This window comes from Periophthalmus magnuspinnatus, chromosome 4 (genome assembly GCF_009829125.3).
Source record: "Periophthalmus magnuspinnatus isolate fPerMag1 chromosome 4, fPerMag1.2.pri, whole genome shotgun sequence".
In the NCBI taxonomy this organism is placed as follows: Eukaryota; Metazoa; Chordata; class Actinopteri; order Gobiiformes; family Gobiidae; genus Periophthalmus; species Periophthalmus magnuspinnatus.
This window is the reverse complement of record NC_047129.1, coordinates 21,236,758-21,250,618: the sequence shown is the minus strand read 5'-3', so window position 1 is coordinate 21,250,618 and position 13,861 is coordinate 21,236,758. Positions and strand designations below refer to the sequence as shown.

Sequence of the window (13,861 nt, the reverse complement as noted above, 5' to 3'; positions counted from 1 at the left end):
ACTTCAGTGCTCTGTAGTGTATTAGCACCTAACAGAATAGTAGAATTTTTTTGTAGTATTAATACTTTGTTAATTGTGGTGATCAGAAATATGTACAAGTTAGTTTTTTTGTCTTGTAAAAAACATATAAACTTGTTTCCTCAATTTGAAAACCAACTTATATTTCTCCAGCCACAAGTCCAAAGTGCGTGGTCAAAGCAAAGACAAACAGACAGGAGCATGAGTTGTAGCTTTTTAATATTTTGTATATTTGCATAAGGAAACACATGATTTTATTTGCAGTAATAAAGGTACTGTAGGTTGCAGTATTAAATATGGCTGTATGCGAACGATGCTCTGGAGCAGAGGGGCAGGAGTTTAGCCAGGCTGCCTCAGAGGGACCTGGGCTGGGCTGTGTCTGTGTGGTGGGGAGGATCAGGCTGCCCCAGAGGGACCTGGGCTGTGTGTGGGGTCCATAGAGGTATGTTCACGTTCACTCAGAAAAACCTCCAGAGCTTTCATTTGGAGCAGATGATAACTGAAGGTAAACTGAAGGCGGCTGCTTTATACTTTAGGAGGTATTAACACTGGAGCCGAGCTCAAAGCAGAGGGCTGTGCTCACATGCAGCAGTACTGGAGGTTTAGTCCAACTCAAGCCAAGGCACATCATGTGATCAGAAGAGTCCGTGCAAACGTCCAATAAGAGGGGGCTGTTTCAATGGGAAAGAGCGTCTTCTGTCTCGGCCATGCATCGAGATCAGAGCTCAGCCTGCACCATGCACATCGCACAAGCAACACGCACACACACACGCAGAGCACTCGGTCAGTGTGCACATGATACTAATACACCTGTGAACAACCTGCATTTAACATGGTGTTATAAGCTGCATCAACATATGTTACAGGTGAGGGGAGGGAAGCATCTGGGGAGTGCTTGTTAAACAAGCAAATACCATATTTAATACGAATGTTAACACAATCTTTAAAGTGTCTCGTGCTTTTTTGTATGGGGGGGGGATCATATACTTTATCGCCAACTGCTGTCCCTCCCCTTACATTTCTATTCTTTAGAACAAATAACCTCATGTCCAGAATACATACATCACTGATGCAGCAGCACCACCTGAAGGCAAAACAGAAACGCAGGAGTAGCTGCCATGGTTACGACTTATTGTCTATGACATAAACAAGTGACGAAATGTTATATATGATATTAAATCACGTTTCTATCCTTAAGAAACAATACAAAAGCTTAAAAAATTGCTATAGGGTATAAAGTAAATGTATTATTATCATCATATAAGAACAGACCTAACAGAATGACTAAAACTAATTTGGATGTTTGCAAACTTACACCGCCATGCAGAACACCTCTAAAAGCAGAGCAACTGCACACTGACTGAGTACTGCACACGCACACACACACACACACACACGGACGGTTTTCATTCTTCATGGGGACTTACATTCATTTCCTGGAAACTGATCCTAACCTTACCGATAGTCACTATGTCTGACCATAAAATAAATCCTAACCTTAAACTATTTTAACCCATATCTAAACTTGAAATCATGTTGTTAATCTGTTAAAAAATTTAAATTTATGGCATGGGAACCTATTTTTGTCCCCAAGGGAGGCAGGTCCCCATGACATGAGTATGTATAGAATTTAGTCCCCACATGATACCCATCAGTCATACACATACACACACACTGGGCTGGACATGAGGACATGTAGGCCTCAGGGACTGAGGCCTTTGAGAGGTTGTGATGTGAGGAGCACACCAGTCCGACAGCCTGCTCCTGCTGCAGCCTGCAGTCCGGACAAATAAACCGTGTTACTGCCGTGGGCTGGGCGCTCATGGTGTAGCTGTCCTCAAGTACCAGTGTCATGGATAATATGAATTTAGTGCGATTGTCTCTAAAATAGAAAAGCTCTCTCCTCATTTAAAGAGAAAGTAAAAGCAGGGCGTTGGCTTAATACGTTGCATTATTGACAAATTCAAAAGTGCAAAGAAACTTCAGATAGAAACTTCCCATGGTTCATAAAAACAGACTTGCATATATGGTAAGCAGCACCAGCAAAGGGGGCAGAAGGGCCACACAGGGGCCATACAGGGGCCCTACAGGGGCCCTACAGGGGCTGTTGCATATCGTCTTCTCCAGTGACATGGTCATACTTCAGCCTCCTCAGTTCCCCATGTACCACGACTGAAACACACAGGCATAAACATTAAAGACAATAGAACACAGAACAGCTGGATGGTGCCTGCCAAGTCCAATATGGTCAGTATTGCGGTGTATAGTTATACAAAAAACATCAGCTGCATATGTTGGGACACAGACTCATCATGCGGCCAGTTTTCACCTGACATTCCTCAGAGGGGCAACGATCCAACTATGGGAGTGTCGCGGTAGAGGTGGAGTATATACATTGCCACTTGTATCAGAGCCTGGTAGATTTATGTCAGTGCCCTGAGCCTGATAGACTTATGTATTGCCCGATACTGGCAGACTTATGTTAGTATCCTTAACATTGTTGATTTATGTTAGTGCCTTTGGCCCAGTAGACGTATGTTAGTGCTCTGACCCGAGCCTGGAAGGCTTATGTTAGTGGCCTGAGCCTGGTAGACTTATGTTAGGGACCTGACCTGTGCCTGGTAGGTGCTGCCTGTGTCCCGAGGACTGACCCCAGAGAAGGAGGCTGGAGCTGCAGGCGGAGACCCAGGAGCCGAGTACGCTGAGGACACATGGACACATAATTACACAAGAATTGTCCGTCCATTTGGTTGGCACACAGCCCAGAGCAGAAACAACAGACAATTTACAGTTCAGAAAGAGAGCAGTCAGACTATTATAACTGATGAATATCCACAATATTTACAAGTTTAAAAACTTGTAAGCTCGTACTGCTGAGTTTGTGCTCTAGCCACTAGTGGGTTAGCGCGACTGGCCATCACAGAGCAGGATTGCGGCTCGGTTGGTTTGTTTTTGAAAAACATGCAGAGGGAAGAACTTTGTGCTTTTCTCTCAACTGGATTTAAAAAAAGTCTGATACCTCTGCTCACTTTCAACAGGAGCCACCCCAGACTGATCATGTGTCTAAATGATTTTGAGGGCTCAATATATCAATTTGGCTTCTGCCAGGTTATATCATCAACACTGAAAACATGAAAAGTAGCTCCAAATAGCCAATAATGCTATAGTATAATGACTTAGCTGTTGTTGTGAACAGACATACAGAGAAAAGAACAAGCTGAAAATGACATACTGGGGGATGTTGGCGAGTTGGCTCCTCCCTCTGATGTGCTGCGGGGCGTGGCTTTGGACTCTGGATGTGCTGAAGAGGGAGGCGGACCCAAGGATGGCGTGGGCGCCGGTGCCACAAGCATCTGAGAGGAGATGTAATGACTGGGCACCTTTAACTGCCCACTGCCATTAAGCTGAAACACAGGGGGGAGGGGCACAGGCACGGTCAGCTGCACACAGACCTCTCAGGGCCCTGAAGGTGAATCAGGCTGCAGGGTCTGTAATCTTTGTGTGTGTTTCAATCAGTTGCTATGTTGTACCTATCACTGGTGTGCACTTTGTAGGCTAGTTGTTGTTAGTGTATCCTTGATGGCCGCTTTTCCTACTATAAGTTTTAAAACAGGAGTTTGGATCACTGTTAATAATTTAAGATTTCCTCTTGATCTCCCTCCTGACCCCGAGACAGCCCAGTGGCAGTGGGTTGAGTGGTTACTCACTGAGCTGGAGCCATGGGCAGCTGGCTCACAGGCCAGGGACACCAGGTCCTTGAGAGGGTCCTGGGACAGGTGAGGGGGGTAGCGGATGGCGCCATGAGGAAAATAGGAAGACGAGGGGAAGTGGAGAGAGGCAGCAGGGTGGGGGCTGCGAGACAGGCCTGTACACAGCAAGGTTTAAAACATCAGCACATTATTTTCAGACTTAAGCATTTCAACAATGTGTCTATTTGTATTGTTGACATCTGCTGAGTGAGAATGTCACTGCCACCGCAAACTTGAAAATGATACAGAATGAGACAGAATGCTCCTCCAGGTATGTTTGTCATTTACAGAATAATATGAAATCATTCTAGATATTTAAAAGCACGTTTACAGCTTATTCTTGTATTGTCTGTAGTGTAAGTGCAGTGCCTTGTATGGTGGCAGCATTGAACTTACCACTGTGCACTGCAATGACCGGCCTGTGGTGCTGTGTGAAACCCAGTCTGGGGGAATGCTCCTGGGGAGGGGGGCTGTCCAGCTCTGCCTTCTTCACTGTGGGGGATAGAGCTCCTGGAACACACAGGAGGAGTGTACATGCTCATTTCACTAAAATATACGTAACAGAATTACATTTAAGATGTATTTATAATATATAAAAATTTGGTGAAATTTTATATATTTTTGTTAAATAAAAATGTGTTTTGTCAAAAGAATATTTAAACTGTTAAAATTTGTTTACATGTAAATTGTGACTCATTATTAGAGCCTGAGTACGAATGTGCGAGAAGGGCCAGTCAGCGACTCGCAAAAATCAAGCAGTAAATAATAAGGTTAAGTGGTATCAAAAATTAGAGTTCAATGAGCTCAGCTTTTGAGTGAAGACCCTGAGAAAAAATATTGAAAAGACGACTCATTAGCGCCACCTCAAAAATTGATTTACATTGAACCAATGGGAGCCTGGCCCAGAAAAATGTCCTCGTACACAAATGAATTTTAGTATCAAAATTAGGTCACGTCAGCAGATGTAAAAAAAAATTATATTATGACCCCGACCTACACCCTACAGGAAGTCGGCCATACTGGATGAAACCCAGGATTGACAAAATCACTTATCATAATCTTTTGACATCTTCAACAGTTTTCATCAAAAACACCTCAAACTTGGCCAAAAGACACAAAACTCATGCGCAATAAAAAGTTATCAATTAAATTTTAAACAAAATGTCGGGCGTTGTTATGCCGATTTTTCAACAAAATTTACATTTTTGGAAAGATTAAAACAATTCTACCTTTTATGAACATTGTCTGATTTGAATAGACCCAATGAAGCATGTGTGCACATTTCTAAGCTAGATGTAATGACATGCAAATTAGGGCTCTATCTTTTAAGGTGGCTCTATAACACCCCCTTCAAATTCTATTTTCAAAAATTTTTAAAAGCTAATCTATCTGTCAATGACTTGTGAAAGAAGGGAGGGGCTCTTTATAATGTGCAACAATATGACAAAGTCCCATCATGGTAACTTTTATCGTTTAGGCGTAAAAAATGGAAGAAAAACAAAAAGATTATTTGGTGAGCGAGGAACTAATTAAAACCGCGTCTGGAGTCCAGAAAATGGCAAAAATCAAGTAATAAACTCGACCCGACATGCCAGTGACTGGTATCAAAAATTAGAACTCCATGAGCTCTAACTGTGACCAAAGACCTGAGAAAAAATAATCCAAGATGACTTGGTAGCGCCACCTCAAACTTTGATTCTCATTCGGCCAATGGGAGCCCGAACGCATAAAAAATAGAACATATCAGGAGATGACAAACATGATATTATGGCCCCACCCTAAAACGTACAGGAAGTCGGCCATGTTGGATCAAATCCGGGAATGCCAAAAGCACACACCCTCACTTTTATGACATCTTTGTCATAAAAGTGAGGGTCTTCTTTGTTTTTCTTTGTTGTTTAGAATAGACCCAATGAAGTGTGTGTGAACATTTCTGAGATGGACATGATGAAAAAAAAAGTTTATTACGGCCCGAGCACGAATGTGTGAGAGTGAGAAGGGCGACTAATCCCACTTGCACTCGTGCGAGACCCCTATTGTATTTGTACAATTTTGCGGAAAGTCGCAAAAATCAAGCTGTAAACAATAATGTATAGACAAGTAAATGGTATCAAAAATTAGAGTTCACTCAGCTCTAATTTTTAGTGAAGACCACAAGAAAAAACATTGAAAGATGGCTCAGTAGCACCAAATCAAAAATCTATTTACATTGCACCAATGGGAGCCCGGCCTAGAAAAATGTCATCTTACACAAATGAAACTTGGCACCAAAAAGAGGTCATGTCAGGACATGTAAAAAATTATATATGTCCCCGCCCTAAACCCTACAGGAAGTAGGCCATATTGAATCAAACATAATGACATAATGACTCATAATCTCCTCTGACAGTTTTCATCAAAAAGACTTCAAACTTGGATAAACAACATAAAACCCATGTGCAATAAAAGGTTATTAATTAGATATTAAATAAAATAAAAATAAAATGTGGGGCGTCATGATGGTGATTTTTCAACAAAATGTCAACTTTCATGCATTTTTTGTTTGGAGAACAATAAATGCGGGAGCAAAAAATGTACAAAATTATATTATGACCCCAACCTAAAACCCACAGGGCGGAACCTAATTTTTCAATTTTTTATGTGGATTTTCATTTCACTTGCAAATTGGTCAAAATGAACTAGACCCGTGTGGGATTATAGGCTACTCTCTTGAATTTACATTACATACAATAGACATTACATTTCTCCACAGTACCCCCTTGAACTTTTGAATGGGATCAAAAAATGACTTTGTTACAAACATTTGAAATTCAGCATGGACATCCAGCTTGCCATGCTGAACAAAAAAGCCAATGACAGCATACCTCTATCTGCAACCATCTTACCATGGTAACATGAAATGTCTATCATTGAAATGTATGGGGTTCGAAGTACAATACTTTGTTATTGACAAAATAGATGCTCTACACTAATCCAACTATGGCCTAAAATTCAAGTTTCTCAAGGAGTAATGTACAATTGAAAAAGATGAAAAATGTCTCCATGGCACCCCCTTAAAAAGTGAAATACACTATGCCAATGGAAGAAGAGCCAAGGGTTGTGAGGGTCCTTTACCACTGCTTCCAGTTTTAATTGTGACTCAACAATGGAATTCTGTTGTGTGTGGATGGGCTCCTTGTATGTAATGGGTTTTAGCCACATGTTGTGTTCTTCAGTGTGACTTAGAGCTGACCTGTTTCCATGTCGTCGGCCCAGTGCCGGGAGCTGCTGGCTGGAGACACAGGGGAGGGGTAGTACTCTGGCCCGGGACTGTCCGCATCATCCTCTACTGAGCCCGACTTGTGTCTCTTACTCCTGGAACAGCACATACAGCTAAAACCATCTGAAATATTATTTACTGTCTCAGCTATGCCATTCATTTATCTGAGGCACTAGAATCCTTTTTAAAAGCATCAGCTTTACTATAGCTCAGTTTGGGTTTGATGCACACTATAGTTTATAAACAGAAAAATGCCATTGTCTTATGTCACATGAAGTCAGTATGAGAAGGCTCACCCACTTGAGGAGGTGCTGGCCAAAGAACGTCTCATCCCCCCGGGCAGCTGCACTGCCGGGCTCAGGTCGTAGGCCAGGTGCCCCTGGAGTTCACCTACAGAGTAACTGGGAGGGGTCCCTGAAACCACAGGTGCTGCACACACAGAGCGCGTCACCACAAACACTGTCACACGCACACATATGATGCAATGAAGGAGCACTTACTTCTGGATACTTGCACCAGCTCAGTCACACTGAATACCCCTGATGTGACAAAGTTCTCCTGGAAGTCCGGGCTGTCTGAGGAGCAGACAGGACAGAGGCATGGCTCATTTAGAAGGGCCATTGCAACATTTCCTCAAAAAAAGATGCTTTGTAATTAAAGTATTACATTTGATAGGCTACTGCAATTGCAGTATTTGCCATTATTATACTGTGTATAGTAAGTTGGTAACATACCTGTGGAGGGCGCCAACCTCTCATCGTTCTCTGGACTCACCCTGGTGGGACTGCACTGCTCTGCATCTACAGGAAACAAACATTACATAAGCATTAACACTGCATGAGAGAGACATCCTCTGATATGCCCAGCTGTGTTTGGACATGACCTAATAATGCAATGAATTTATACAGTGCTTTTCAAGACACTCTAAGTACTTTACAGTCCATTATTAATTCACTCCACACTCCGTGGTGATAAGCTACTACTGTAGCCACAACTGCCCTGGGATAGACTGATGGAAGTGACCCTGCCAATCTGCACCATCAGCCCATCTGACCACCACCAACTCTCACGCACACACCACATTCATACTAGGCAAGGTGGGTAATCTTCCAACTTTTGGGTTGGTGGATGAGTTATCTAACCACTGAGCCACAGCCTGTGCCATGTGCTGTCGACATGCCAACTGTCTGCCAGGTTAGAAGAGGCAGGTCCTGTAGGGGTCATAATTATAGTTTGTGGCTTTCTGATCCTCTGTTCATTCACCCAGATGGTATCAGTTTGGCAGCTGAAAACGAGGGTGATTACAGGTTCCAGATACAGGTTCCAGAATTACCACTGCCACTGAAACGTGGCCAGCTGGTCCAGGAAGCTACTGTTTCTTTTGTTTGGGATGACTGTGGGTAAACGCACCTCGCTCCTGCACGTAGAAGGCCAGGTACAGGTCCAGCTCTTTGATGGAGACGGAGATGTGGCGCGGCTGGACACACAGCACAGGGTTGGAGCACTGCCCCCCCTTCACCAGGCGCTCTCCGTCTGTGCTCTCCAGAGGGATGCCCTTAAACAGGATGACCATGACCAGGTCCAAACGCCACACCTGCAACGGAGCACAATCAGTCAGTCCTGTCACAGCCCTGTTACAGCCATGTGTCAGCCCTGTCACAGCCCTGTTACAGCCATGTGTGAGCCCTGTCACAGCCCTGTTACAGCCCTGTGTCAGCCCTGTCACAGTCCTGTCAAAGCCCTGTGTCAGCCCTGTCACAGCCGTGTGTCAGCTCTGTGTCAGTCTTGTGTCAGTCCTGTGTCATTCCTGTCACAGTCCTGTCACAGCCCTGTCTTAGCCCTTATGTTTTAGCCCTATCCCTGCTCTTTATCAGCTCCTATCTCTATGGGGGAATATACGTAGTAGTTATTCTTACTTGGTTCATTCAGTACAGTTTAATTGATTTGACACAGTAATTTCTGCATGTTGTTTTAAACTGTGACTGCTCTCTTGATTCGAGAATAAGGCTGTACCTTATCAGCCTGTCTGAGGCAGTCTATGCGCCGCATCTTGCCTTTCTGGTCTGGGTTTGACAGGACACAGTTGGCAGCTTTCTTTCCTGTGATGGACAGGACAAAGTCTTCTCTGCACTCTGGTCTGATGTCCTTCCGCAGTTTAGCCAAGAGTCGACTGGCCCACTTTTGTTTGACCTGCACAGGGACAGATGCAACCAGGGCCCAAACAAAACAACATATAAGCAACAGAAAAAGTAGCATGCCTCTGTATCCTACTTCTATCCTCTCTCCAAACCTTTCTCACCTCTGGTTTCTCTCCCAGGAGCTCTTCTTTGACGGCATTCTCCTCTTCTTTGCTCATTCTCTTCTCGTGCTTCTTGAAGTATTTCCTCTTGCGAGCCTGGAGGTTAAACCAGGTGTAGGAGAAGGCTCGGACCTGCGGCAGCAGTGCCTCGATGAATGGATGGAACTCATCCTGCACAGAGGCAAGGCACATAAACTCAGAACTGCACAACTCCTTTCTATATGTACACTGTACAGCACAGGTCCTCTACTACTACGAATAATACGTTTGTCTAATATAGTGCTTTTTCAGACTCTTAAAGTCACTTCACAAATTTTGGTGCATTATTTATTCATTTCATACCCAGTGGGGGTAAGCTACTATTGTATCTGAGGTAGAAGAAGCAAGGCTGCCAATCTGCACCATTTGTCCCTCCAACCAACACTCTCACACTAAACAATGTTGGTGAAGTGTCTTGCCTGGCCATTGTGGCACTTGATTTTCCCATCAGTCCCCCATCCAAGTACTAACCAGGCCCAGCCTTGCTTATCTTCTGAGATCTAACGAAATCAGGCTTTTGACAAGGTGGTTTGGCTGCGATAAGAATGTTTTTTGGCCATACAAGGAGGTTTGTACTGCAGTCTTCTTAAACCAGAGAAGCATTGTACAGTCTTTAAAAACACAGTCTGATTTTGTCAAAGCCTTTTCAATAGCCTGGCTCTTCCACTTGTTTAATGCATGTATGTTTTATTTGTGCATGTTTGTTGTATATAGAGCTTGTAGACGAATTCATTCCCTTGTTGGGCGGTGCTTCCTCGAGTAGAAGGGGATCAGACAGCTCCCAGAGACGGTAGCAGTGAGGAAAAGATTTAAACATGCATGAAATATAACAAAACTCAACTGGCGTGTGGCCACAGACTGTATAATATAGTCTATGCGTGTGACAGTTCATTTCGCTTCATACAAGTTGAAGTCGACCCTGAAAAAGCTGTGACAGACACAAACATATCTATAAGTATGTACAGGCAGACCAGGCTCTAGTCTACACTTAAGCCTATATAGGATTGTTACGACTCAACACAACGTGAACAGTAGACTCCCGCTGCCCCTAAAGCTGAGCCGATGAAGTTGGTGATGGAGACGACCGTGGCAACTGTGCAACTTGTGTGGACAGATGCCCTCTACTGGGGGAGCTCCAAGTCTGCTGCTTACACTGCGGCCATTTTCTGCTGACACGCCGGCGCACTGTTCCGCGTGCATGCTCTGGGGGGGAGAGTTGTCCTGGGCCGGCCTCAGCGGTCCCAGTACTGTCCTGTCAGTAGTCAGCATGTCCCATGGAGCATGTGCGCCGCGGCGTACGTGCTAACCTGTCCTGTTGTTTGCAGTGACGCGCACTCACCGCGCCTCTGCGCTCTCGTGCTGTCGGATCGCCTCATACTCCAGGCCACAATAGCCTCTGTGCTGGGCACAGATAGGACTTTGGTTGATATTAGCTCTACTTTAAATGGCGAGTTTTAGGCCTGGTTTGAGCGTAACAGTACCCAGGCCGCTTCCGCGCTGGACCCGCCAGCTCAGCGTAAAAGTACACAAACAGAAATATAGTGAGCTTTGAGAAGAGACTGCAGCTCGACAGGCCGAAGTTATCGCATTATAATACATGTTGTGACAGGCTATTGGCCTACGTCTAGTAAATCGTTCTGAAAGAATTGCTAGCAAGCTAACTATTTGCTTTACGCACGGGCTTTTGAATGACGTCTGGCGCAAAGTGAGAGATATGTTGAACAGCAGGCTCCAAAGTGACAGTTTCAGAGGCGGCGCTCTGTCCGAGCTGCGCACAGTCCAACTCCTCGCATTGCGTCTTTTTGGAAACCGCAGCAAAGCCAAAAAAGCGAGCGGGTTTCATACCATTGCAAAGATCAGCCTCCGCGGAGAGGTCTAGCTGTTCCGCAGGCGTTCCCATCGGTTATCAGTCCATTCCGTCCCCTTTGATGAAGTTCATCGGTGCTGCTCGGGACCAGAGTCGTCCCGCGTCAGTACAGCCCCTCCTGCTCCCTCCTCGGCCGGGGTTCCGGGAGGCTGCGGCACCTCCTCAGTGGGACTCCCGCCTTTGTCCTCACAGAACCCTGTCCCCGAGGCTCTCACTCTCCAGCCCGGGTCCTCACACTTGCCATCCTCTCATTTAAGACAGTGCAATGTGGTTTGCTTAGGATTATATTGGTTCTGAAGAACCCTTTTCTTAACTTTGAATACTGTGTATCCTAAAACAGGCTATGTGGTGCATTCTGATCTGCCATAGCTAGGTGTATAAGGCCTACTACGTCATTTCCATTAGTGAGAATCATTACCGACCTACATGGCTGAAATAAAGATGTTTTTATTTTACTGGCCCAGGTTCTACCCCATAAACCTTCAGGTGAAGCACAGACTGAGCTGTGTGTTTGCCAATTGCTGCAGAGGTCATGACTCAGATGTTCTTGTTCCTTATACAGTGTCATTGGGTCACTGACAAACTGGCACATCACAGACTCAGAGACAGTTCTGCATGTGAAGGACAGGTTGTTTTTAGGTTGGTTGTGTTAAAGCAGAAGCTCGGAATAGAGTCACTGCTCCTCTACATGGAGACGAGCCAGCTGATGGATGCCCCCTGTGTAGGTGTGTAGGCATGTTCCACTGGAAGGAAGCTGTGCCTGGAGATGAGAGCACTGAGGCTTCCCCTGGAGCTCTGTGTGCGTACAGTTAGACATGCAGGTTTGGGGTGTCCTGTGTCTTAATTGCAGGTTACTGGTACTTTGTGGAGACACACTTCTGGAGCTCATCATGAAAATACAACCTGCAATGAAGACAGGGTTATTTCAATATTTCCTATTTCAATAAATGTCTTATATTGTTCTCGATTGATCCTTTGAGGGCACATGGATAGTGCCCCAGTTCCTGGTTATTGTTTTCTTTTGGCAGCTAATGACATTTGACTTTGAACAGATATAACACATTGGTGAATAATGTCTTCAGAGAAGTTAAAGATAAATATAGTAATATAAATGGACCTGTGCAGGTGTCAAAGGGAACTGAATATCCCAGCACAAAATTCCCCAAAAATATGGTAATACAATATTTGTACATTTCCAAAATATACAAGATTCGTCCTCATCAATTTCCAACAAGTCTGATGCACCTTTTAAGTGCATTTGACAAAGATATATATTTTTCCAATTCTGACTTCTGGTTTGCTGGGATAGTGTCTGGTGAATATTTATCATAGTTTTACATCAGTTAAATGACAGTTTGTGGGGAAAAAAAATGGAGATGAAAAGAACAAAAATACGGGAAGTAGAGGTAAGTTCTAATACCTCTTCCTATGTCATCAACTGTCATTAATTCTATCCAAAATTAAGTGACAATTTACACACAAGGAAGCCACAGTTTAAACATTGATTTAACAAAATAAAGGTGCTGTCATTTATTTGTATTTGTAATTTAGTTTACGCCCTTGTTATCATTATGGTTGCTAAGTAACATACCTCTAAGAATGTCATATCTGCTGCCCTCATCCAACCAGGAAGTAAAACTATAACCTTGGCCAGAATGATAAAACTAAAAAAGATTAGGCAGTCAGGATGGAAAACATTGGAGTTCACCAAAAAATGTATATCAATTGTCAAAACAGAAAGTCAGATTAAAATGGTATTTATAGATATTTATAGTTTGAACTAAGAACAAGAGTTAGGGGAAACAAGAGCTGAGAGTTAAAATACATCAGTATTTAGAAACATTCATGTCATTAAAGGAACTGTATGTAATATTATTTTTTTAAATTCCATAAACATGAGCTATCTGTGTGTGCAGATACAAGGTAGACATGTTCAAATCCAATTTTTTTTACTGATCGTAATGTTGATTTATTCTTAATTACAAAAACATCGGACATGATGTCCATTGATTTATTTATGTTATAATTTGGTGTTTTGGTTCTGAAGACAATTATCCAAACATTTACAAACAAATGGTTTAAAACAACAGAGCTAACATGAGGAGAGATGCTTCTTTACAGAGCTGCTTAAATAACAATATTACGTTTCAATGTCATTCTAAAATTCTGTTCTGTACAACTATAAACAATAAATATAAAGTAAAGCCAGGCATGATGAGCGCAACGGGAGAGGCAGTGCAGAATTCAGACTACTGCCTCGTCTCCATGACTGTGAATGAAAGCCAATGTAGCTCAACCTGGAGATGAAAATTGTAACAGGTCAATAAATGTTCAGTCTGCTGCTGGGAGTCCACGAACGTCCAGTCTGCTGCTGGGAGTCCAGTGTGAACCCTGTGTCTCTGACCAGCTCTGCCCAGTGTCCCTGACCACTCTGCCGCCCATGGGCCTCTTGTCTGGCAAATCCAGATTAATAACTCTCTGTATTTTTTTTATTTTTTTTTATACAGAGGGATATCAGTCTGGTCAGTTGCGTCTCCAGTCTGGCCAAACATGATCGTGCAATCAGACTTGTCTCAGTGATGCATGTGAAGCGAAGGAGCTCATTGGTCATCTATCATTTACAAATAAAA

The 13,861-nt window shown here is 43.6% G+C and overlaps 1 protein-coding gene across 3 annotated transcripts; it reads right to left on the bottom strand.

Annotated features, from left to right (window-relative positions):
• Positions 1 to 220: 220 nt before the first annotated feature.
• On the bottom strand, positions 221 to 11,365 carry nfic (nuclear factor I/C). 3 transcript variants are annotated; one of them, XM_033965674.2, is made up of 13 exons: positions 11,210 to 11,365; positions 9,326 to 9,496; positions 9,040 to 9,216; positions 8,437 to 8,620; positions 7,761 to 7,826; positions 7,527 to 7,601; positions 7,323 to 7,455; positions 7,000 to 7,121; positions 4,164 to 4,277; positions 3,726 to 3,883; positions 3,251 to 3,422; positions 2,631 to 2,719; positions 221 to 2,190 (listed from the first exon to the last, which is right to left on the bottom strand). In XM_033965674.2, the coding sequence occupies exons 1-13, from the start codon at positions 11,210 to 11,212 to the stop codon at positions 2,170 to 2,172; spliced, it is 1,485 nt and encodes a 494-aa protein (XP_033821565.1). In that variant the 5' UTR covers positions 11,213 to 11,365; the 3' UTR covers positions 221 to 2,169. The 3 variants fall into 3 exon arrangements, 2 of the variants coding, with proteins under 2 accessions (XP_033821565.1, XP_055077040.1); XM_055221065.1 differs by having other exon boundaries at positions 7,000 to 7,139; positions 11,210 to 11,359; XR_004541375.2 differs by lacking the exons at positions 221 to 2,190; positions 2,631 to 2,719; positions 3,251 to 3,422; positions 3,726 to 3,883 and having other exon boundaries at positions 4,167 to 4,277; positions 7,327 to 7,455; positions 11,210 to 11,359.
• Between the last annotated feature and the right edge of the window lie 2,496 nt (positions 11,366 to 13,861).

Bases quoted from the DNA above. Each gene is read 5' to 3' on its own strand.
- nfic (XM_055221065.1), bottom strand. The intron at 8,621-9,039 runs GTACAGCCTTAT...GCTCCGTTGCAG, and splicing joins GCCTCAGACAGGCTGATAAG to GTGTGGCGTTTGGACCTGGT. The intron at 7,602-7,760 runs GTATGTTACCAA...TCTGCTCCTCAG, and splicing joins GAGGTTGGCGCCCTCCACAG to ACAGCCCGGACTTCCAGGAG.